The sequence below is a fragment of the Heptranchias perlo genome, chromosome 41 (genome assembly GCF_035084215.1).
Source record: "Heptranchias perlo isolate sHepPer1 chromosome 41, sHepPer1.hap1, whole genome shotgun sequence".
Classification (NCBI taxonomy): Eukaryota; Metazoa; Chordata; class Chondrichthyes; order Hexanchiformes; family Hexanchidae; genus Heptranchias; species Heptranchias perlo.
The window spans coordinates 3,602,450-3,625,899 of record NC_090365.1 but is presented as its reverse complement, the minus strand read 5'-3'; the positions used below and the strand labels follow the sequence as shown (position 1 = coordinate 3,625,899).

Sequence of the window (23,450 nt, the reverse complement as noted above, 5' to 3'; positions counted from 1 at the left end):
GACACTTTCCGTCAGTCGTGGGACTTGTGGAAAGGAGGGCGTTGAATTGTGATTGGAGGAGACGGGGTTAGGTCGATGTGATGCACAACACGGTCGGGTAGCAGCCTGACTCTGTCCTGTGTATTTTTACACCACTGTTACCTCTTCCATCTGATCGTTGTTGGTTTTCTTAATATCACATCACAGTGTTTAATCTTTAATTCCACCTACAAAGGGAAAAGGGAACAATCACTCAATCTTAGGTGTCAGCCATGGCTCAGTTGGTAGCACCCTCACCTCCGAGTTAGAAGGGTTGTGGCTCCCACTCCAGAGACTAGACCCGACACTCCCAGTGCAGTACTGAGGGAGTGCTGCACTGTCGGAGGTGCCGTCTTTCGGATGAGACGTTAAACCGAGGCTCTGCCCTCTCAGGCGGATGCAAAAGAGCCCAGCCCACAATTTCGAAGAGGAGCAGGGGAGATCTCCCCGGTGTCCTGGCCAACATTTATCCCTCAACCAACATCTAAAACAGATTATCAGGTCATTATCCCCATTGCTGTCTGTGGGATCTTCCTGTGCACAGATTAGCTGCTGTGTTTTGAAGTGACTACACTTCAAAAGTACGTCATTGGCTGTAAAGTGCTTTGGGACGTCTTGAGGTCATGAAAGGTGCTATATAAACGCACACCTCTCCTCTCTCAATGTCAGCTCCCGTGTGCATACAGTATACACCATGTAAAAATAACAGTTCACTGCTCTCTGGATTATGATGTGTATCTCAGTGTCCACAGGGTAAAAAGGAAACAATTTACTAGTACTCTAGGTCTCATCTAGTACTGTACAGCTTAAAATGCAGCTGCTTTGCTATAATGAGGTGGACGGCTGTGATTGCTGTCAGGCTATTCGACTATGTAGGACTCACAGTGGAACCCAATTCTGTTTTGCATCCGGTAGGGATCTCTGGGGACCGATCTGGAGCAGGCCCCTGTCTTATTATATCCTCCCCCCCGTTCCCAGTGACACTGAGGCCAATTATCAGACCCCGGCTGCTCCCTTGGCTGGGATCAGTTGCTCAGCATAGACTGGGAATCAAACCTTTACCGTCGAGGTCTGTGTGCTTCGAGATCACACCAGACATGGATTTAGCAACAGCATGTCTCGTAATCTTTAATTAGGAGAGATTTCATTCAACAGAGATATTCGACTGTGGGGACTGACTGTAATCTGACTCCAGTCTCATTTAATTTTTTTATAGTTTTCTATCTGGAACATTCATATCTGGGATTCAGCAGCATATTCCAGCTGATTGGATATTATTGTGTGAGCAGGTAAGGGTGTATTACTATATCAGTAAACTACGACTGATTGAAATACAGTCCTCTCTCATGGCATTGCCAACTCTCCAGGGTTGTCCTGGAGTCTCCAGGAATGACAGATTAATCGCCTGGACACTGCGGGGAGAAAAACCATAGGGGCGTTTAAAAAATTAATGCGTTTTTTTTTTCATTCTCGCTTTCGTTTATTAGTTATAAAAATATGGGAATTGGGGGAGAAAAGGCTGTTTGACCGATGGTCGAGAATCATCCAGTCAGGTACGAAAGAGCCTGCTCGTTTATCAATGGGCGTGGGAAGGCGGGGCCTCGCGAGGATGGACGTGTCGGGCGACCAATGGTGGGAGAGTGTGGGGGAGGGCGGGGCAGTTGGAGGCAGGAGGTCATGTGATGAAACCTCCCTGAATACGTCCCACCAGAGCTGGCGACCCTCATCGCTCAGCGCCCGGCCTGGCCCAACTTACAAGACCCTCTTTTTCATAATTCGCCCGTCCGCCCTTGAAGGCCCAGCCCTGAGCTGGAGTTTAGTTACCCTCTGGCCCAAGTGGGCGCCCCTCTTCATTTATGAGCCTGGACAGTGTGAGTTGGCAGGCAAATCGACCATGGGGGGCATCGCATCCCGATCCCACCCTCACCCGATGTCCAAACATTTCTCAAGTCTGTGGTGAGAAGCAGGAATTCCAGCTGATTTCTTCCCCCCCGGGACCCTGCGACCAAATTTGACCCTCTCACCCCCACCCTGACTACTGTCATGCCTCCCCCGAGGCCTGATAACCCAGACCGGGCATCAAACCTGTGACTCTCCAGGCCTGTATAGCTGAGTGCCGCACCTGGTGGTACATCTGCCCACTGACCTATCGCGCGGGCTCTCAATTCACCCAGACTTTTGAGTTAAGCAGCATGTTGGGTTTTTTTTCTAAATCAGGAGTTTGAGACATCTTCTGTTCCACAATCCTTTCTTTGATGAATTTTCTTCCTGAACTGCACAGCTCTCTATAGACATATAAAAATATTTGCATTTATAGAATGATAAAGCACAGAAGGAGGCCGTTTGGCCCATCGTGCCTGTACCGGCCCTTTGAAAGAGCTATCCAATTAGCCCCACTCTTCCCACTATCTCCCCACAGCCCTGCAAATTTTTCCTTTTCAAGTACATATCCGATTCCCGTTTTGAAAGTTATTATTGAATCTGCTTCCACCGCCCTTTCAGGCAGCCCGTTCCAGATCGTCACGACTCGCTGCGAAAAAAAGCACAATTCCCCTCTTCTCCCGCTCTGGTTCTTTTTCCAGTGATTGTACATTTTCTGCTGTGAGTCTCTCCAACTTATTCCAAAACAGTTGACGTTTGACAGGAAATGACTGTTGCAGGTTTTGTAAATGTGGGCGTTTGAAAATAGAAACTGTGACGGGGTTAACCACTCGTTAAGGCTAGTTAGAGTCGGCAGTGTGCAGTTTCTATTGGCGGGAGGGGTCCCACACTGCCCCGTGTGATGGCTAGCCACTTAACCCATTGGACAAGTCCATTGGAAGTGGGCTGGACTCTCACCCCTACAAAAAGAGTAAGGCTAAAGGTTTGAGGAACCTCATGGTGTGGGAATGCAGGGGGAAGGAAGAGAAACATTAAGAGCATCTTATCTTAAGGAACCATCAGAAAAAAGAAATGGCCGCCGTCTTTACACATCTTAAAATTGCAAGAACAGGAAACCCTGAAGTGAAATAAGGAACTGTATTATACTCATTGCACTGAGCATCCTGTGTTGCGGTGCTAACACACTCGTATTCTTCTGCTGCACAGAGATGTCCTGCCTTTTCGGCTACAATTACCACCAGCTATCTTACACACGACCAACAGAGAGGAACTGGGCAAGATCTCAGCGCTGGGCATGAGTGAGTCTATTTGACGCTATTGCTTTCAGATTGGTTTCGTATTCAGCTCACTTGATTTCCTTTCAATCGAGTCTGTTTCCTGTTTTGTGCTCCCTCCCCGTCGCTCTCACCTCACTTCATCGTCATTTATTGGAGAGAGATCGGCCTAGCATGTCCTGCATGCTTGCATCTATTGGAAAGTGATTCTAGTACCCTGGTTCTCCCCTCCCCTCCCCTCACCTCTCCCCCTCTCTCTCCCCTCTCCTCTCTCTCTCCTCTCCTTTCCTCCCTCTCTTTCCCCTCCTTTCCTCTCACCTCCCCCTCTCTCCTCACCTCTCTAATCCCCCTCTCTTCTCCCCTGTCCTCTCCTCTCTCTCTCTCCCCTCTCCTCTCCCCCCTCTCTCCCCTCTCCTCTCTCTCTCCTCTCCTTTCCTCTCTCTCTTTCCCCTCCTTTCCTCTCCACTCCCCCTCTCTTCTCTCCTCTCCTCTCTCTCTCCTCCTCTCTCTCTCTCTTTCTCTCCCCTCTCTTCACCTCTCCCCCTCTCTCCTCACCTCTCCTCTCCCCCTCTCTTCTCTTCTCTCCTCTCTCTCTCTCCCCTCCCCTCTCCTCTGCCCCTCTCTTCTCTCCTCTACTCTCCTCCTCCTCTCTCCCTCTCTCTCTCTCCTCCTCTCTCTCTCTCTCTCTCCTCCTCTCTCTCTCCCCTCTCCTCTCCTCTCCCCCTCTCTCCTCACCTCTCCTCTCCCCCTCTCTTCTCTCCTCTCCTCCACTCTCCTCCACTCCCTCTCCTCTCCAGAAGGTGGTGACTCCTCGCTGGGTTCCACAGCCTGCATTCATCCAAGTTTATGAGCCTTGACAGTGTGTGATGGCTCACTTGCTCTTTGGGCTGTTCTGAATCCTTAAATAGAGGGTTCAAACCAAGAGGGAAGATCACAGAAATACTTGTTAGAATGTATTAAGGACCATAAAAAAGTCTGGTGCATGAAGGCCAATCCATCGGGTTAATAATGTCAATAATGTGAACTCCAGTAATCTTTTCTAAAGGTCAATGGAAATCTTAGCCCCTAAACATTCAAAGGTTTTGGTTCCACCCCTTCCCAAGACCCCGTGTCTGTGCTACACTGTCGGAGCTGCCGTTTTACGGATGAGACGTTAAACTGAGGCCCCGTCTGCCCTCTCAGGTGGACATAAAAGATCCCATGGCACTGTTTCAAAGAAGAGCAGGGGAGATCCTCCCCCCCGGTGTCCTGGACGATATTTATCCCTCAACTAACATCACTAAAGAAAAACAGATTATCTGGTCATTGTCACATTGCTGTTTGTGGGATCTTGCTGTGCGCAAATTGGCTGCCGCGTTTCCTACATCACAACAGTGACCACACTTCAAGAGCATTTTAATTGGCTGTAAAGCGCTTTGGGACGTCCTGAGGCCGTGAAAGGCGCTATATAAATGCACGTCCTTTCTTTTGATGGAAACTGTTGGTCTCAATTAATCTTGATGTGGAGATGCCGGTGATGGACTGGGGTGGACAAATGTAAGGAATCTTACAACACCAGGTTATAGTCCAACAAATTTATTTTAAAATCACAAGCTTTCGGAGATTATCTCCTTCGTCAGATGATTGAATGAAAAGGTTCTCAAATCGCATATCTTATACGATGTTGGGACAGCATCACACCAATCAAAAGGTGTCGTTGTTATTCAAACAGGCCAGTCACGGAGAACAGAACGTCCCAGTACACTCGATATACATTGTGTCTTTTACACAGGCAAGCAGAAAGAAACTTAAAATGGCAGAGAGAGAGAGAGAATTTTAAAAAACATATAAATTTTTTCCCCCTTTTTGCTGGTGGGGTTACGTGTAGCGTGACATGAACCCAAGATCCCGGTTGAGGCCGTCCTCATGGGTGCGGAACTTGGCTATCAACTTCTGCTCGACGATTTTGCGTTGTCGTGTGTCTCGATTAATCTTGTCCTTGTTTCCATCCAGTGTTTTGGGACTCGCCCTTCAACCAGAAGCAAGATATATTCTGCCAGGAAACCACAAGCAGTATCGCGGAGGTCAATCCAGTCCCCACCTCGGAGCTCCTGAGAAGCCAACATCTGCCGATGTGTTCCATCCAGGTCACGGCTGAAAACGGGGCACTGTTTTTCATCAATCCCCTTTTCCTGAAGGAGCACGGGGATAGCTGGCTCACCCAGATGCCCCTGCGGGCACATCCCTTCAGGCACTCGAGACTGGCGACAAAATGCCGGAAACCATCTGGGAGCCGCGAATTAAGTCCCATCTCCCCTCGGAAGCGCCAGGAGAGCGTGGAGCGAAACCATCTCGACAGATCGGATTCTGGAAAAAGCTTGGAAGAGGGGGAGGAAGAAATATTTAAAGGTAAGAAGCTTTCTGCGTTTTAGTGTAGAGGAGCTGTCCAGTGGACAATTTGGTGGTTTGGTCAGTTGGCTCACCGCCATTTCACCTTTGCAACTTGGGTTTGAATGCACAGAATGTTGGACGGTAGTCTTTCCCATCGTTCAGTAGCAGAAGTCCTAGGTGAAGTGAGTTTGAGATCATCTCAAACTAATTCCTACTGGGCATCCTAAAGCACCTACTGCACATCTCAAGCCAATTCCTAGTAGGAGTCTCAATCCAATTCTCACTGGCCATCTTAATCCAATTCCCAGTTGGCATCCCAAACCAATTTCTGCTGGGCTTCTTGATCTAATTCCTAGTAGATACCTCAGTCCAAATCCTAATGGGCACTCAGTCCAAATCCTAATGGGCACTCAGTCCAAATCCTAATGGGCACCTTAGTTCAATTCCCAGTGGGAACACACCCGAAGCATAAAACTGACAATAATTGGGCACAAACTGGCAGTTCCATTCAACGTAGCCACAAACGTGTGGGCAATAAAAGTGTTACAATGGTGTAGTCGGGGCTGCTGTTTGGGAACTTTGCATCCAACCTGTGCTTTACCTGATCTGGGCGTGCTTATTGCTCACTGCTGGAAAATGTCCATTTCCCAACAACATTGATGTGGTCAAATTTTCAAAAATATTGATTTAAGCATCACGGATAGCTGTAGGATGTGATGGCTATCTTCATTTCTGCGACTGTTATACAGGCCACTTGTTAGTTCTTAACTTGCTAGCCTAAGCCCACCTAAGACTTGAATACTGCTCTCATATCCGAAGAGCAAGGAAGTGTTTGGCATCTTGTAGGCGATTCCTACCCTTCACCCTCTCTTTGTCTATCTCAGCGTTTCTTGCCTCTCTCTCTATTTCATCTATCCAGAACTGAGAGGTTTATAACCATCAGGAGAGATTGAACAGGCTGTGGCTCTTTTCTTTAGAAAATAGAAGGCCCTTCTAATAAAGGTCTTTAAAATCATGAAGGGGCTCGATAGGGTAGATATAGAGAGGATGTTTCCACTTGTTGGGGAGTCCAAAACTAGGGGCCATAAGTATAAGATAGTCACTAATAAATCCAATAGGGAATTCAGGAGAAACTTCTTTACCCAGAGAGTGGTGAGAATGTGGAACTCGCTCCCACATGGAGTGTTTGAGGCGAATAGTGTAGATGCATTTAAGGGAAAGCTCGATACATGAGGGAGAAAGGAACGGAAGGATATGCTGATAGGGTGAGATGAAGTAGGGAAGGAGGAGGCTCGTGTGGAGCATAAACACCAGCATAGACCAGTTGGGCCGAATGGCCTGTTTCTGTGCTGTACATTCTATGTAATTCTACATAGAGTAAAGTAACAGAAAGAGTAGACAAGGGTAATGTAGTAGATGTAATATAATTGGATTTTCAAAAGGCCTTCAGTAAGGTACCACATAGTAGACTCATGGCTAAGGTCAGAGCATGTGGAGTCAGGGGACAGGTAGCAGAATGGAAAGCAAGCTGGCTACAAAAACATAAAACAGAGAGGAAGGGATAAGAGTAGCTTAACCTCTCTCTCATTCCTTCCGAGATCCAAACACTTCTACGTACACACTCTTCCTCCTCCCTACGTCCTAACTGTGTTGATGCCCAGACTCACCTTCTACTCTTATTCATTCTTACCCGGGTCCTTGAAACTACAGAACTCCATAAATCCCTCAGTCTTCCCTTCCTCCGACAAACTATAAGGCTTTTAAAACTCAAATTTGGTGACTAATAAACTAGTTCCTGCTTTACCTGGTTTAGTTCCCTCAGACTTGGCGATCTCCGATACAGGCTGAGGAACCCGCCCACCTTGGTTTTTAATTTTATATTTTATAACGGCCATTTATTTTATTTTTGAGGTAATTGGCAAAAGAGCCAGAGGGGGAGATGAGGAGAGTTTTTTTTTTAACGCAGCAAGTTGTTCTGATCTGGAATTCACTGCCTGAAAGGGCGGTGGAAGCAGATTCAATAATAACTTTCAAAAGGGAATTGGATAAAATACTTGAAGGGGAAAAATTATGGGGGAAGGGCAGGGGAGAGTGGGACTAATTGGATAGCTCTTTCCAAGAGCCAGCACAGGCACGATGGGCTGAATGGCCTCCACCTGCTGTATCAGTCTATGATTCAATGAAAGAATCTTTAAGCTCTCCAGCCTGGATTCATATCACTCGGGGAAATAGTGAAGGGAGAAAGTGAGATTTTCACAGGTGCAGTACAATGATAGAGGAACCCTATAAAGCAGCTTCGACTGATTTTGAGACAGAAAATACTGGAAAACTCTCAGCAGGTCAGGCAGCATCTGTGGAGAGAGAAACAGAGTTAACGTTTCAGGTTTCATCAGAACAGATTCTTCCTCTCCTGAAGGCGCCGTCTCTCGCTGGGATACAGCTCCATGCCAGTCACCTTCTAGTGCCTCACCCAAGTGGCTGTTCGCCAAGTGTGAGAATAGCCTGTGAGTATAAGTAGGCTATTCTCCTGTGGGGGCAGAGCATCTGATCTCATCCTCGCTCAACGGCCTCACTTTCCTTCCAGGGGACGATCGGAAACAGGCACCCTGGCTGATTTTGTTTTCTCCCCTCCAAGCTTGGACCCACTGGTGCCTCGCTCTGCCCAGCTGAGATCAGCTAACTCTGCACAGGCTGCAAATTGAACTCAGGGCTTTTGCGGCCCACGCAGCTCAGGCAGTGGACTTACCGACAAGAGTCGTTGGAGGAGCTGAGCAATACCGTCTTAGATTGAGTCTTGGTTTTCAGTTGAGGGAATTCTTGTTCTATCAAGAATCTGTCAACCACAAATCTGATATGATTCATTATGTTCCCTTGTGATGCTGACCATAACCAATATCTCCTGCATCAGATATCAGCCGCACTGATGGAGATGGTGCATATCACACTTGGAGCTTGCCCACATGTTCTGTGTACGTATTCTCAAGCACAGGACTTCCTCAGCAATCAGCGCCTACTATAGGATGACTGGACTTTCCAATTTAACCAGGAATTGTCTGTTCTGCTGTCCTTAGCAGTCAGTTAGCTGGACCATCGGACAAACACTCAATCAGGCAGACAGACCAAGAGGCAGAGCTAGAATGAGAAACCAGGTTTCTCATTCTAGCTCTGCCTCTTGGTCTGTCTGCCTGATTGAGTGTTTGTCCGATGGTCCAGCTAACTGACTGAGCGTAGGGTTGCCAACTCTCCGGGATTGGCCTGGAGTCTCCAGGAATTAAAGATTAATCTCCCCCGGACACTGCTGAGAGCAAAACCCGGGAGAAAAATCATCGGGGCATTAAAATGGTGTGTTTTTTTTTCATTTTCTTTAAACGTTTATTTGTTATAAAAATATCGGACATGGGCTGTTTGACCGACTGTCAAGAATCATCCAATTGGGTAATGAAGGGTCTGTTCGCTTTCCGATTGGCTGTGGGAAGGCGGCCAATGGCGGGAGTGTGGGGGCGGGACGGTTGGCCGGCAGGAAGTCATGTGACGACACCTCCAGGACGCTGTCCAACCAGAGTTGGCAACACTAACTGAGCACCTGCCTGAGCATGTGTCTGTCAATCTGAGTGTCCAGTAACTTGGCTGGAAGTTTGGCCGAGGCCCCCTCCTCCCCGTTTATGTCCGTAAACTGGAGTTTCCGCCAAACCTCCGCTGTAGTTACGGTGGCGGAGCGGGAGCAGCTCTGAGAAAAATTCCTGCAGCGTAGGTTTCATCGGAGGGATGAGCTGGACGGGCTGAATGGCCTCATTTGCCTGTACTGTACTTATCTCTGTGAAGCTATTGGATAAACCAATCAGGTCGCTGGGACTTTTAACAGGTTGCTACTGTAACATAGAATTACATAGAATTTACAGCACAGAAACAGGCCATTCGGCCCAACTGGTCTATGCTGGTGTTTATGCTCCAGACAAGCCTCCTCCCACCCCTCTACATCTAACCCTATCAGCATATCCTTCTATTTCTTTCTCCCTCATGTACTTCTCCTTAAATGTATCTATTCTATTTGCCTCAACTACTCCTTGTGGTAGCAAGTTCCACATTCTCACCACTCTCTGGGTAAAGAAGTTTCTCCTGAATTCCGTATTGGATTTATTAGTGACTATTTTATATTTATGGCCCCGAGTTTTGGTCTCCCCCCACAAGTGGAAACATCGTCTCTACGTCTACCCTATCGAACCCTTTCATGATTTTAAAGGCCTCTATAACCATGTGCTTCCTTTGAAGGTTCCAGCCCCAATGCGGAGAGGAACACAACCTCAGACCAGTCGTTAACAGCCTTGAGAAGAAGGAACTTCACACGACGTGCTGCCTGGAGCTGGGGCGAGGACTCGGAGTCAGATCTCTCAGAGCAGAAGAGCGTGGAGGAAGAGAGGAAGAGCCCTCGGAGCAGCAGGACAAGCACAGGGTCGCGGGAGAGCCACACCCTCCCGCTGCATTTCCGGGCGTCCTGGCTGGAAGGGGGCAGCCAGGTAAATGCTTTGTCCCTCAAGAAATCCCGCTCGGAGACCTCCCTTTTCACCTGCGACAGCCCGGCGCTGCCTCCCATTTCGGAGCTGGACTCCTTGTCGATCAGCAGCGTGGAGGAGGAGAGTGAGGGGTCCAACCTGCCTGTGGTGCAGAAGCGGCAACAGAAGCGTCACTCGAGTGCGCTCTCCGACAAGGTGAGGCATCGCCTGTCGGCCGTGAGCCACGCCATCACCGGCCTCATCTCTGGCGACAGGAGAATCAGGAACAAGATCGCGGAACTGGGACAGGACAAAGGCTCCTACTTCGGGAGCCTGGTGCAAGGCTTCGTCACCTACGCCATGGAGAATAAGGACAAGCAAACGAGCAGTACTGAGATGTTGCAGGGGATCCACCAAATGATAATTAGCCTCCGAAACTACCTGTCCCAAAGCTCCGAGCTCACCCACATCCTGGACCAGATCGACCAAGAGGAATGTGATACAGGTAATGACAACAACTTATAGAATCATAGAATCGTAGAAGTTTACAACATGGAAACAGGCCTTTCGGCCCAACATGTCCATGTCGCCCAGTTTATACCACTAAGCTAGTCCCAATTGCCTGCACTTGGCCCATTTCCCTCTATACCCATCTTACCCATGTAACTGTCCAAATGCTTTTTAAAAGACAAAATTGTACCCGCCTCTACTACTGCCTCTGGCAGCTCGTTCCAGACACTCACCACCCTTTGAGTGAAAAAATTGCCCCTCTGGACCCTTTTGTATCTCTCCCCTCTCACCTTAAATCTATGTCCCCTCGTTATAGACTCCCCTATCTTTGGGAAAAGATTTTGACTATCTACCTTATCTATGCCCCTCATTATTTTATAGACTTCTATAAGATCACCCCTTAACCTCCTACTCTCCAGGGAAAAAAGTCCCAGTCTGTCTAACCTCTTGCATTTATATAGCGCCTTTAATGTAGTAATACATTCCCAGGAGCGATTATCAAACAAAATTTGACACCGAGCCACATAAGGAGATATTAGGACATGTGACCAAAAGCTTGGTCAAAGACGGAAGTTTTAAGGAGCGTCTTAAAGGAGGAGAGAGAGGCGGAGAGGTTTATGGAGGGAATTCCAGAGCTTAGGGCCCAGGCAGCCGAAGGCAGAGCTGCTAATGGAAGGTGTAGGAAATCAGGAATGCGCAAGAGGCCGGAATTGGAGGAATGCAGAGATCTCGGAGGGTTGAAGGGCATAACAACGCTTTGAAAGCAATTCATTGGTTTTGAAGCAGTTTGGGACATCCGGAGCTGCCACTTATTGTAAATTCTTTCATGGTGGTCTCTCTATCACTGGTTCCTAAATGATCCCAGCACCCTACCCAGTGGCTCACTCCCCATTTCTTTGGCCTGTGCACCCATACCTATCTCCGCAAAGTACAGGAGCTCAAGAACCAAACTAGAGTGTTCCCACCTGGGTCCACACCTCAATGGACAACACGCCCGCTTTCAGTGCCAGAGTGCTAATGGCTGTCAGGACCTCTGGGCTGGTGGTTGAAGCATGAGGTGTCAGCAGAGTGTCTCCTAAGACAAGGGGAAAGGAATAAGCGGTCAAACCTGTGGTACCCCTTACCTCCGTCAGTCCATGGGCCTTCAACCTTTACCTACGTCTGCCCCCTCTCAGGTGGACGTCAAAGATCCCCTGGCCACTATTTCGAAGAAGAGCAGGGGGAGTTCTCCCCGGTGTCCTGGGGCCAATATTTATCCCCCAACCAACATCACTAAAAAAGAACAGATTCTCTGGTCATTGTCACATTGCTGTTTGTGGGATCTTGCTGTGCGCAAATTGGCTGCCTCGTTTCCCACATTACAACAGCAAAGGTGCTTCATTGGCTGAAAAGTGCTCTGGGACATCCTGAGGATGTGAAAGGCGCTATATAAATGCAAGTTCTTTCTTTCTGGGTGTAGCTGCATCTTAAGTGCCTGTCCTTCTACACTTCCAGTGTAATTACTTATTCTCATGTGCCATAACTAAGGACCCCAGTTTCACGGTGACCGAGTAAGCCGATTCATGTTCTATTCCGGTCTTTCTAACTGGTTTTTGGGGGGAAATCACATGAAAACCCAATGGCAGTGACCTTGTCACAGGACTATATTCAGGGCTAGATTTGAGCTGCCAACGTTTGTGAGTCACCTATAGGCACAGAGCTCAATCAGTCAAATTGAGCTTCTCTTTATTGGTGGCGTTGCCCCTCCCTTCCTCCCTTGCCCCTCCCTTCCTCCCCCCACACCCCCCCCGCCACTCCCAGCCTAGATTGCAAAAAGTCAGCCGTTAACAAATGCAAAGAAACTGGAGCTTGTGGCTTTTCTTGTAGCCACGTGAGTGAACAGATATTGTCGCATTTTTCATTCGTCTGCTTCCTGCCCACAAACGACGCCTCTCATGGTCGGGCAGTCAGCCGCGAACCCTCTCTCATTCACTGCGTATTTAAGCCAGAGGTCGCCAACCCTCCAGGATTGTCCTGGAGTCTCCAGGAATTAAAGGTTAATCTCCGGGACGCTGCAGCGAGCAACGCCCAGGGAGAAAAAAAATCGAAGCGGCATTTAAAAAAAAATTGTGTGCCTTTTTTTCAATTTCTTTGGACACTTTCGTTTATTAGTTCTAAAAATATTGGAGATGGGGGAAGAAAGGCTGTTTTACTGGGGTGCGAGGTGGTTGGAGGCAGCAGGTCATGTGATGAAACCTCCAGGAATAGGTCCAACCAGAGTTGGCAACCCCAATTTAAGCAGACCGGCCAACCCCTCTGAGGCCCCAGTCAGAAGAATCCAATCAGACTCGTTCAGGAGTGAGATTAGAAAACATTTCTACACACAAAGGGTGGTAGAAGTTTGGAACTCTCTTCCGCAAACGGCAATTGATACTAGCTCAATTGCTAAATTTAAATCTGAGATAGATAGCTTTTTGGCAACCAAAGGTATTAAGGGATATGGGCCAAAGGCAGGTATATGGAGTTAGATCACAGATCAGCCATGATCTTATCAAATGGCGGAGCAGGCACGAGGGGCTGAATGGCCTCCTCCTGTTCCTATGTTCGTCGAGCGAGGGAGGCGGGTGCTGAGAAATTGGTCACTTTTAGGGGATGAAATTGCCCAGTGCGATACTCGTAACTATGTCTGGTCTTAATCCTCAGACATTTTAATGATTTAAGATAAACAGGCTAACCTTTCGGTTAAAATAGCGAATTCCGTGTTCGTTACAATTTCAGTGTGTTCGCTGCCAGCTTTGTTTGTCTTATCCGTCTTAAATTCAAGCCACAACCAATGTCTAATTGATAATACTCTAATAAACCGATATTCAAACCATAATTTAGGCCTTATTGATAACACACTTTATTTAAGCCATAATTTAGGCTTCCTTCATAAGACTGTACCCTTTGCCCACTCCGAGCCAATGGTTTTACTGTCTCATAGCCCTGGTTTGTAGTTTTATTGTTTCAACCTTCACCACACTAGACTGTAATGTATTCCGCAGTTAATTATCTGGGAGAATTGTCTCTTCTTAACTTCCGTGTTTTTAAGAAAAAATTTGTTCTGCAGACATGACGATTGCTTCCAGTACCACTGGTTTCGGGAGGGCTTCCTGCTCCTGACTGCCCTCCAGTGACCCCCTGCTGAGAAGTGCATGTGTGTGGAGGCGAGGTGAGGACTCAGTTAGACTCACCTGTGATGCCCCCCACCCCCTGCCTGAATAGCCGGCTGACCCTCACTAGACACGATGAACGGCTGTCTGAGCAAGGTTGAAGTGGACTGAGATCCCATTCAGAGTTTTCAGCTTCAAGAGACCAGTGGGAAAAAATTGGGGAAGGTGGAGAGGAACCTTAAAAGAAAAATGAGAAAAGAGAAAGAAAGCCATTCGTTGACCTGGAGCCTGAAATTTACAATCTGTTGCAATTGCTCTCTGAATGTCCTCATCGGTTTAGAAGCAGCTACAATGACCTGGTTGGCCTGTTTAGACCACTTCCTCATGGGGAATACTTGAGATATTGATAGAGTCCTCCCAGTCAATGCTTCCCTCATGACCACATGTGTGGGTGTCTCTCTCTCTCTCTCCCCCTTCCAGACGCAGCGATCGAAAAGGCTTTGCAGAAGTGCGTTTTGAAGCCACTGCGAGACCACATCTACGCGAGCCTCCTCAACTTCCACACCGAGGACGGCTCCTTGAAGAAGCTGCAGGACAACCAACTGGTCCTGCGGACCCAGACCCTGGAAGAGCTGGGCGTGACGGCTGGCGTGCCCGATGCCATGGGCCTGGAGAAGATCCAGCAGAAACTCAACATCATGCACATGGTCTACTCGCCCTGGAAGAAAGTCACCCAGCTGCTGAAAGCCTGTAAACTTATTTACGAAGCTATGTCTGGGGTATCAGGTGAGAAGGAGCCATAAGCATCTTATTTAGCTGGCCTAGTCTTTGAAAACCCCTCCCGAGATTCCTGCAGTACAGAAGGTCCCCAGTTCAATTCCCACTAAAGGAAAGAACTTGCAATTCTATTGCTCTTTTCACAACCTCAGGATGTCCCAAAGCGCTTTAAAGCAAATTAAGTACTTTTTTTTGAAGTATAGTCACTGTAGGAAATGTGGCAGCCAATTTGCGCACAGCAAGATCCCACAAACAGCAATGTGATAACGACCGGATAATCTGGTTTTAGTGATGTTGGTTGAGGGATAAATATTGGCCCAGGACACCGGGGAGAACTCCCCCTGCTCTTCTTCGAATTGTGGCTGTGGGATCTTTTACGTCCACTTGAAAGGGCAGACGGGGCCTCGGCTTAACGTCTCTGAGGGAGTGCTGCACTGTTGGAGGTTCCGTCTTTCAGATGAGACGTTAAACCGAGGTCCCCATCTGCCATCTCGGGCAGACGTGCAAGATCCCATGGGCACTATTTCGAAGAAGGGCAGCGGGAGTTCTAGAGGACATGTAGTGAGTATGGAGTCGCTTTTAAAAGGGAACGTCAAATTGTTGAGAGAAGAGGACATTCACAGTTATAGGAGGTAAGTTGCCAGCTCGTCAAGAATGTGTTGATCGCAGCAAACATGGTCCCCTCATGCTTTTCTTGATCATCTTACGGAGTCGGAGAGGAATCTCCTGGAGCATTTCTGTAATCTTTTGGGTTTTCTTTTACCTCTCCTAGTGGACAGTGTGGTTGGGGGGTGGGTGAACAGTGCGCCAGTGGGCACCATTGCCTGGATCGGGCAGCCGAGGGAGGCCTGTTGGTGTTTCTGTTGCCCATTTTGTTTCGGGGTTTGTGCCGAACTTCTGCCAAAGTTACGGCGGTGGAGCAGGAGGAGCCCTAAGGAAATTCCCAAAGCCCCGCCACTTCTCATTGTCTCTCCTGCTCTTTCCAACCTTGGTCGTGTCCCACGCTCTGGGCCTCACTTCCGTTCCTGTAGTTTATGGTTTACCCTACAATCCTCTCGAGGTGTGACGCCCTCCTACACGTCCATCACTCCGATGTTACCAAACTACTGTCACATCACGTTACCCAATTTCTCTGTTACAGGGAAGCCTTACGGAGCTGATGACTTCCTGCCCGTGTTGACCTACGTTCTGGCGAGCAGCAACGTGACAAATCTCTACCTCGATGTGGAATACATGATGGAGCTTCTGGACCAAAACCAGTTACAGGGAGAAGGTAAAACCAAATCCATCGATCTCCTAATAGTACCGGAGGACTGTGAACAGTTCTGGTCTCCATGGGTATAGAGGCACTGGAGAAGGTGCAAAAAAGATTTACTAGGATGATACCAGAACTGTGAAGTTATACCTATCAGGAAAGACTGAACAGGCTGGGGCTCTTTTCTCTAGAAAAGAGAAGACTGAGGGGTGACCTGATAGAGATCTTTAAGGTTGTGGAAAGGGTTTGATAGGGTAGACGTAGAAAAGATGTTTCCACTTGTGAGAGATCAGAACCAGGGGCCATAAATATAAGATATTCACCAATAAATCCAGTAGAGAATTCAGGAGAAACTTCTTTACCCAGAGAGTGGTGAGAATGTGGAACTCGCTCCCACAAGGAGTAGTTGAGGCGAATAGTGTAGATGGATTTAAGCGGAAGCTCGATAAACACATGAGGGAGAAACGAATAGAAGGATATGCTGATAGAAGGGAGGGAGGAGGCTCGTGCGGAGCATAAACACCGGCATAGACCGGTTGGGCCGAATGGCCTGTTTCTGTGCTGTAAATTCGATGTAGTACAGCCACATTATACTCCGCTGCAGTGCACAATCGGAGGCCATCATAAAATCATAGAAATTTACGGCACAGAAGGAGGCCATTTGGCCCATCGTGTCTGTGCCGGCCGAAAAAGAGCCATTCAGCTCTGCTAAGTCTCCGATGGACCTCTGATGCCCAGATCTATTTCAGAACCTCAGATTTCACTGGGTCAATGGGTCTCATGGCACTGAAGGGCCTCAGGGAGTCGTGGTTATTGGGTGAGCGTCACGGGCAATGGTGAGCGTTGTAATAGAATGTGAGCCCGTGATTTCTCACAGTGCACTCTCCGCCCAATAATTCCTTCTCTCTACTTTCTCTCTCTCTCTCTCCTTTCCTCTCTCTCTCTCTCTCTCACTGGGGTACATCTTGACTTTGTGTGATTGTGCAAAATGGGTGATAGCGAGTCGGTCGTCCGTTTGACGTCTCTCCCGATTTTTATTTCCATTGAAGTCGGAATAGGTTTAGAGATTGAGGAATGGAGTTTAATCAATAAGATATACTTGGGTTTAAAGATAGAATTAGAGAAGGCTTGGTTTTTGGCCTAAATTAAAATTTGGGCTTAGACCTGGAATTAGTTAAACGTGGCTCGTGTGGAGCATAAACACTAGCACAGACCATAAGAAATAGGAGCAGGAGTAGGCCATTCGGCCCCTCGAGCCTGCTCCGCCATTCAATCAGATCATGGCTAATCTTCAACCTCAAATCCACTTTCCCGCCCGATCCCCATATCCCTTGATTCCCCTGGAGTCCAAAAATCTATCGATCTCAGTCTTGAATATTCTCAACGACTGAGCATCCACAGCCCTCTGGGGTAGGGAGTTCCAAAGGTACCAGTTGGGCCGAATGGCCTGTTTCTGTGCTGTACATTCTATGTCATTTTTTAAGGCTTGAATTAAGACTTGATTTAAACCTACAATTAAATAGAGCAGGCCTTAGTTCAGGCTTGGTTTAGGCCTTGAGTTTGATGAGGCCTGGATAGGGTAAAGCCTAGGTTAAGGCCTCAGTAGTGGAATAGTCTAAAACAGAGCTCGGGGATGGGTTTGAATGTTACTGAATGCAGGTTGGGTGAATGGAACAACCTCTACCTGCTCTCAAACGTTTGACATCCTTATTTTTACTTCTTCTCCAGGTGGATATTATTTAACAACACTGTTTGGGGCACTGTATCACATCAGCAACTTCCAGCCCAGGCTGCTAACCCGACAGATGAGCGACGAGGCCAAGTCATCGCTCCGCCAGTGGAGAAGGAGAAGGACGTTACATCACTGCCAGTCAAAGAGGCGCTCAGCGCAGGTTGGTATCGCAAACAGCAGTGTGGGGCCGCACGGAGATTCTTGTTGCCTTCGAGTGCAGTTATTGGTAACACATCACCTCCGCCCTGTGCTCGCTGACCGACATCGGCTCCCGGTCTGGCAACGCCTCGATTTTAAAATTCTCATCCTCATTTTCAAATCCCTCCACGGCCTCGCACCCCCTCCCTCCCTCCCAATCTCTGTGACCTCCTCCAGACCTACGACCCTCCGAGATCTCCGCGCTCCTCCGATTCTGGCCTCTTGCGCATCCCCCGATTTCCATCGCTCGACCGTTGGCGGCCTGGGCCCTAAGCTCTGGAATTCCCTCCCTAAACCTCTCCGCCTCCCTCTCCTCCTTTAAGACGCTGCTTAAAACCCACCTCTTTGACCAAGCTCCTGTCCTAATATCTCCTCATGTGGCTCGGTGTCAAATTTTGTCCGATGATCGCTGCTGTGAAGCACCTTGGGACTTCATTAAAGGCGCTATATGAATGCAAGTTGTTGTTGTTGTAATACACTGATGTGTTGCCTAATACAGAAGGAGTGAATTACCTGAAAGCTTCTGCAACTTTGGAGGAAGTTTACATGCAAAAAAAACCTCTGTCAAAGTTACATCGTTACAGCGGGAGGAGCTGCGAGGAAACCCCCCCCCGCCTCTCGTCGGTGACTTGGGTGAATCCATTGTCTTTGGACCAACACTTGGTGAAATCCAGGGTCGGGTCAGTCGATTGACTGACCTTTCACCTCAGGGTGAGGAGGTCCAGGCTTCAGGTCCCAGCGCAGTTCGCTCAGCCTTTTATCCTTTCTAGGATAAGGAGAGAACCATGAAAGGGGGAGGAGGGAAGGGGGTGGAGGACAGAGGGCTACAGGGTCGGTGTCCAGTGCTTGCCACACCGTTGTGGTGTCTCTGGCTGTTGGGCAAAGGAAAAAGGGGGTGAGCTACACCCAGTCGGCCAGCAGTGTCCAAACTAGGGCTTATGGTCCACTTCAGGCCTTCAAGCTTTGTTGACCCACCCGTGAAACTCGGGCAGCTCAATCCAATCCGTGCTTAAATTTCTTACTCACTGGATTGTTTTGTTTTGAGTTTTATGGGACTGGAGGAAAGGGCTGTTCTTAGCGTTGTTGCCTCATTGGTGGTTGATTCCTAAATCAGCACACCTGGATCTGTTTAGTCTCAGCAACTGGAGACGGACGGGGAGTTAATGGGAGCGGGGGATTGAAACTTCATATCTGGCCTCAAGGTTCCATGGTGCACTCTTAAAAAGACCCAGAGAGACACTTCTGCACAAGGCATCGCCCGTGTTACGGAGACCGATCTCCATGGACGGTCTCCCTCTCTACCATTGTGATAGGTGCAGAGAGACCTTCCTTCCTCCCCGTGCCATGTGCTAATTATCAACAATTTGGGAAGGTGACTGAGATACCCACAGACCTTCACCAACCCTGGTCCCCAATCAGCCTCCACAAGAGGCTGTGTGCAAGAGCTGCCCAAGAAACGACCCTCAATTCAACTCGGGAGGGCCCCTCTCTTTACAAACGATGGGTCTACCCATCCTTACGTTGTACTGCCACTCGAACCAACGGCTGACTGCGCCAGGCTATCTCTTACTCAACCTTCTCTTCTCACCCAAAGGATTTGCTCTCCGTTTCCTTACGGGAACCCTCCTGCAATCAGGTCACCATCCTGGCTCCTGTTCACATGAGCGTGACGGAAGTGCGGAAAGCGTGTGCCGAGAAGTACGAAGTGCAGGACCCGGAGAATTACGGCCTCTTCACCGTGACGGACGACTCTTACCAGCTGCTGGAGGAAGACTCCTATCCTCAGAAGGTCAAGGAAGACCTGCGGCAGAAAGGGACGCCGAAGTTTTACTTTGTGTACGGACCCAAGGACAGGACTGAACTCACCCAATCTTCATCGGAGGAGCAGCTGACTCCGTTATGATAAGTCAGTGTCCCTGGGGACTGGGACATTGAGGCCTGGTACTGGATGGCGGAGCTCCTAAGCTGCAGTCGTCAATCGTCCGCCCATTCTTGGGCAGGACCAACAGTTGGGCATTTTGGTGTTGTTGGAGGGAGGGGCAGTGGTACAGGTGCCAGGCTCAGTCGGACGTTCCATGTTTCAAAAACCCTCTGTGTGAAAAAATAATCTTTTCCCCCACATTCTTCTCCTGATAATCCTCAGTCTCAGGTTCACTATTCACCCACTGAGAACCTTTCAGAATTTTGATAACCTCCACTCTTAATCCTTAAGAGTGGAAAAAGCCCCAATTTTTTCAGGTCTTTCTTATTAATAAAAAAATAACCTCTCATTCCTGGTATCATTCCCAGTCAATCTTCCCTGTCACTCATTCCGTTGGCTCTAATATCCTTCCTATAATGAATTGCCCAGATTGCACACTCTGGCTTCAAAGTGTCTTCTACAAATTCAACCTCATTTTAAAAATAATTTCTTCCCGGGATGTGGACGCCGCTGGCAAGGCCGGCGTTTAGTGCCCACCCCTCGTTGCCCTGAGAAGGTGGGTGATGGGCCTTGTCCTTCTTAGCCATTGTTTTATGGCTGAGCAGCCAGATCAGCTCCAAGGGCATCGAGATCGAACCATACCAGGTATGGACCAGGCTCTGTAGGTGAGAGACTTCCCTTCCCCTGAAGGATATTAATGAACCAGTTGGATTTTTGTTTTATCAATAATTCAGAAGTTTTCACGGTAAATCTTTCTGATGATCATAGTGTGATACAGCACAGAAGGAGGCCATTCGGCCCATTGTGCCTGTGCTGGCTCTTTGGTAGAGCTAACCGATTAGTCCCACTCCCCCTGCTCTTTCCCCATAGCCCTGCAGATTTTTTCCCCTCAAGTATTTATCCAATTCCCTTTTGAAAGTTACTATTGAATCTGCTCCCACCGCCCTTTCAGGCAGCGCATTCCAGATCAGAACAACTCGCTGCGTAAAAAAAATTCCTCTGGTTCTTTTATCAATTATCTTAAATCTGTGTCCTCTGGTTACCGACCCTCCTGCCACTGGAAACAGATTCTCCTTATTTACTCTATCAAAATCGTTCATGATAGTCCACAAATGGCCAGATTTATTGTCAGACCAGTGCTACCCTCTAAATGAGGTTGAGAGATCGCCCCTCTGTCTCCCCAACACCAGAAGACTGTCCCTCCCTGTCCGTTCAAACTCAGTAAGAACATCCCTGAGGCCATGAAATCCTGACCGATCTTAATTTATTTTGTTTTATTTTTTTTTTGTGTTTAAAACAAAACTCTTTTGGAGTTTGGAAGATTCCCCTGTCTTCCCGGCCCAGTCTCTGACTGTTTTAATACACGTCCTGCTGGAGTCGAGAGTTCGGCTGTCCCTCCATGTTGGAGTGCGCGCCAGTGACTGCCTACAGAGACGAGGAACAAATTTCATTCTTGCAAGAGATGTTTTAATATATCTTAAGTCACTTCTGTACCTTATAAAACATGGAAGTTATGTGGTAAATAACGCACTGTAATAAAGCTTTTGATATGTAGTCGATCACCTCTCGGTTTTCATTCCATTGGAGACGCGTCAACACATTTTCAATATGGCGGCTGAGGCATCGGCCTGAAAAATACTGGCGCCGGGAACTCCCACCCGGATTTCTCCCGATTGGCTTATGGAACGTTTACGCGGTTTAACCAGGGAGTCCCGCCGAAACCACGACGGCCGATCGGGAGAAACCCGCGGAAATTCCGGGTGTGCACCATATAATTGTTAAAAGTAAAAATATTAAAAAACAATGCATATATAAATATTAAAACACATATAAAAATATTTAAAATATATAAAACTATAATAAAAAACAAAAAATATAAGAACGATTATATATAAAAATATAATATATAAAGAATATATTTATTTAAAAATATAAAATATTAACCTATAAAAAATAAAATATGTAATAAAATAAAAATATATTTAAAATATATATAAATATTTAAAATTATTTATATTTTGTTATATATTGAAGAATATATTTATAAAAATATTAAAATACATATAAAAATATTAAAAATTAATTTAAAAAAAACAATATACATAAACACTATAACTAAAGTACATATTAAATAATATTGATCCATAGATCCACTTTACCTACGACTCTGTAGCTCAGTCATCGACCGAGGGAATCCCACCTTCCTGCTCCATTCTGCGTGGAGTTCGCTGATCCTGGCCGGGCTATCAGGTGAGATGCTACATTTGGTCCGATTGAGCCTCAGGACGGCCAGCACCTGTCTCAACCCCTCCGCGTTCTCGAAATCCAGTCGTCTGCAGACAGTTCAGTTCCTGCGCACTTTTAGTTAGATCCACCGAACAAAATGCACTTACTCCGAATTTATCACAGGCTGTCTCTCCACCCTGACGTCTGGACCCTAATCTGAAACATTTCGTTTATATAAACCCTGTTTTGTTTAATCAGGCGCACCTGTGACCACTTATTTGACGCCCAAATGGCTGCCACCATCCATTCCCCGTAGCCCTGGTGCCTTATAACATTGGGAGTGGATTGGCCTCAGTGCCCCTGTTGGGGGGGGGGACGGGGACAGCAGAGGGAGGGGTGCTGGGGAGAATCGGATAATCAGCTAAGGTTCCAGCTCCTGATCGCCATCCGGTGATTCCAGCTGGAAAGTGAACGGGTGAGGACAGGATCAGAACTGGCGTGTGATGTCTTCCACAGTCAAATAGTCTGCTGACACCCAAGGATAGCCGTGTGGGGAAGGCATCTGCAGGCAGCCGGGACATCCAACACCAAAGCCCAGGAAGAATGGGAACAGTGGGGAGAAAACTGGTGGAGAAAGTTAAAATGTGACTTATACACAGGATTTTACAGTAATAGTCACTGTAAATCTCTTACATCATTGTACAATATATAAATTATATTTTGTTTTTACTATTTGTCATCCTGCTATCATTAAAAAAATATAAAAACACAAGTTTGAGTTAGTTGGTCTCAGATTCTTCTATTGCAACCTATGTTTTCAGTGACACCCTCTCGAAATCTTCTTCCCTCGTCCTCTCCCCCCACCTGGACCTCAGGCACCACGTCCTCCATCGCCGACAGGGAGCCCCCCTGGTGCGAGGCACAATCGTGTTTCCGTCCCTCCCTCCCTCCCTCACTTCCCAGAACGCAGACACTTTGCCGTCACACTGTACAACTGATGGATTCCCCGCTGCACCGAGGGAATGCTGCACTGTCGGAGGTGCCGTCTTTCGGGCGAGGTGTTAAACCGAGGTGGACGTAAAAGATCACATGGCACTATTTGAAAGAGCTGGGGAGTTCTCCCGGTTTGGAGAACCCCCCTGCTCGTTCCTCCCTGAATTAACATCACTAAAAAGAGATTAAAGAAAGAAGGACTCGCATTTCTACAGCGTCTTTCACGACCCCAAAGGACGTCCCAAAGCGCTTTACAGCTAATGAAGTACTTTTGAAGTGTAGTCACTGTTGTAATGTAGGAAACGCGGCAGCCAATTTGCGCACAGCAAGATCCCACAAACAATGTGATAATGACCAGATCATCTGTTTTTTTTTTAACAGGTTGGTTGAGGGATAAATATTGACCAGGACACCGGGGAGAACTCCCCTGCTCTTCTTTGAAATAATGCCATGGGATCTTTTACGTCCACCGCAGTTTAATGTCCCATCTGAAAGACGGCACCTCCGACACTCACCACCTTCTATAAGACCATAAGAGATAGGAGCAGGAGTAGGCCATTCGGCCCCTCGAGCCTGCTCCGCCATTCAATAAGATCATGGCTGATCTGAATTTTACCTCAACTCCACTTTCCCGCCCTTTCCCCATATCCTTTCACTCCCTTCTGACTCAGAGG

General features: G+C 47.8%; 1 protein-coding gene across 1 annotated transcript in view; it reads left to right on the top strand.

The window, feature by feature from the left end:
- Positions 1-21,116, top strand: part of LOC137305953 (ras and Rab interactor 2-like) — a 28,129-nt gene extending 7,013 nt beyond the window's left edge. The window contains exons 4-11 of the mRNA XM_067974923.1: positions 1,235-1,307; positions 3,106-3,197; positions 5,166-5,561; positions 9,813-10,538; positions 14,155-14,460; positions 15,593-15,724; positions 17,435-17,598; positions 19,231-21,116. Coding sequence (XP_067831024.1) covers positions 1,235-1,307; positions 3,106-3,197; positions 5,166-5,561; positions 9,813-10,538; positions 14,155-14,460; positions 15,593-15,724; positions 17,435-17,598; positions 19,231-19,539 — 2,198 coding nt within the window. The 3' untranslated portion in view covers positions 19,540-21,116. The remainder of the gene's footprint in view (positions 1-1,234; positions 1,308-3,105; positions 3,198-5,165; positions 5,562-9,812; positions 10,539-14,154; positions 14,461-15,592; positions 15,725-17,434; positions 17,599-19,230) is intronic.
- Positions 21,117-23,450: the final 2,334 nt, after the last annotated feature.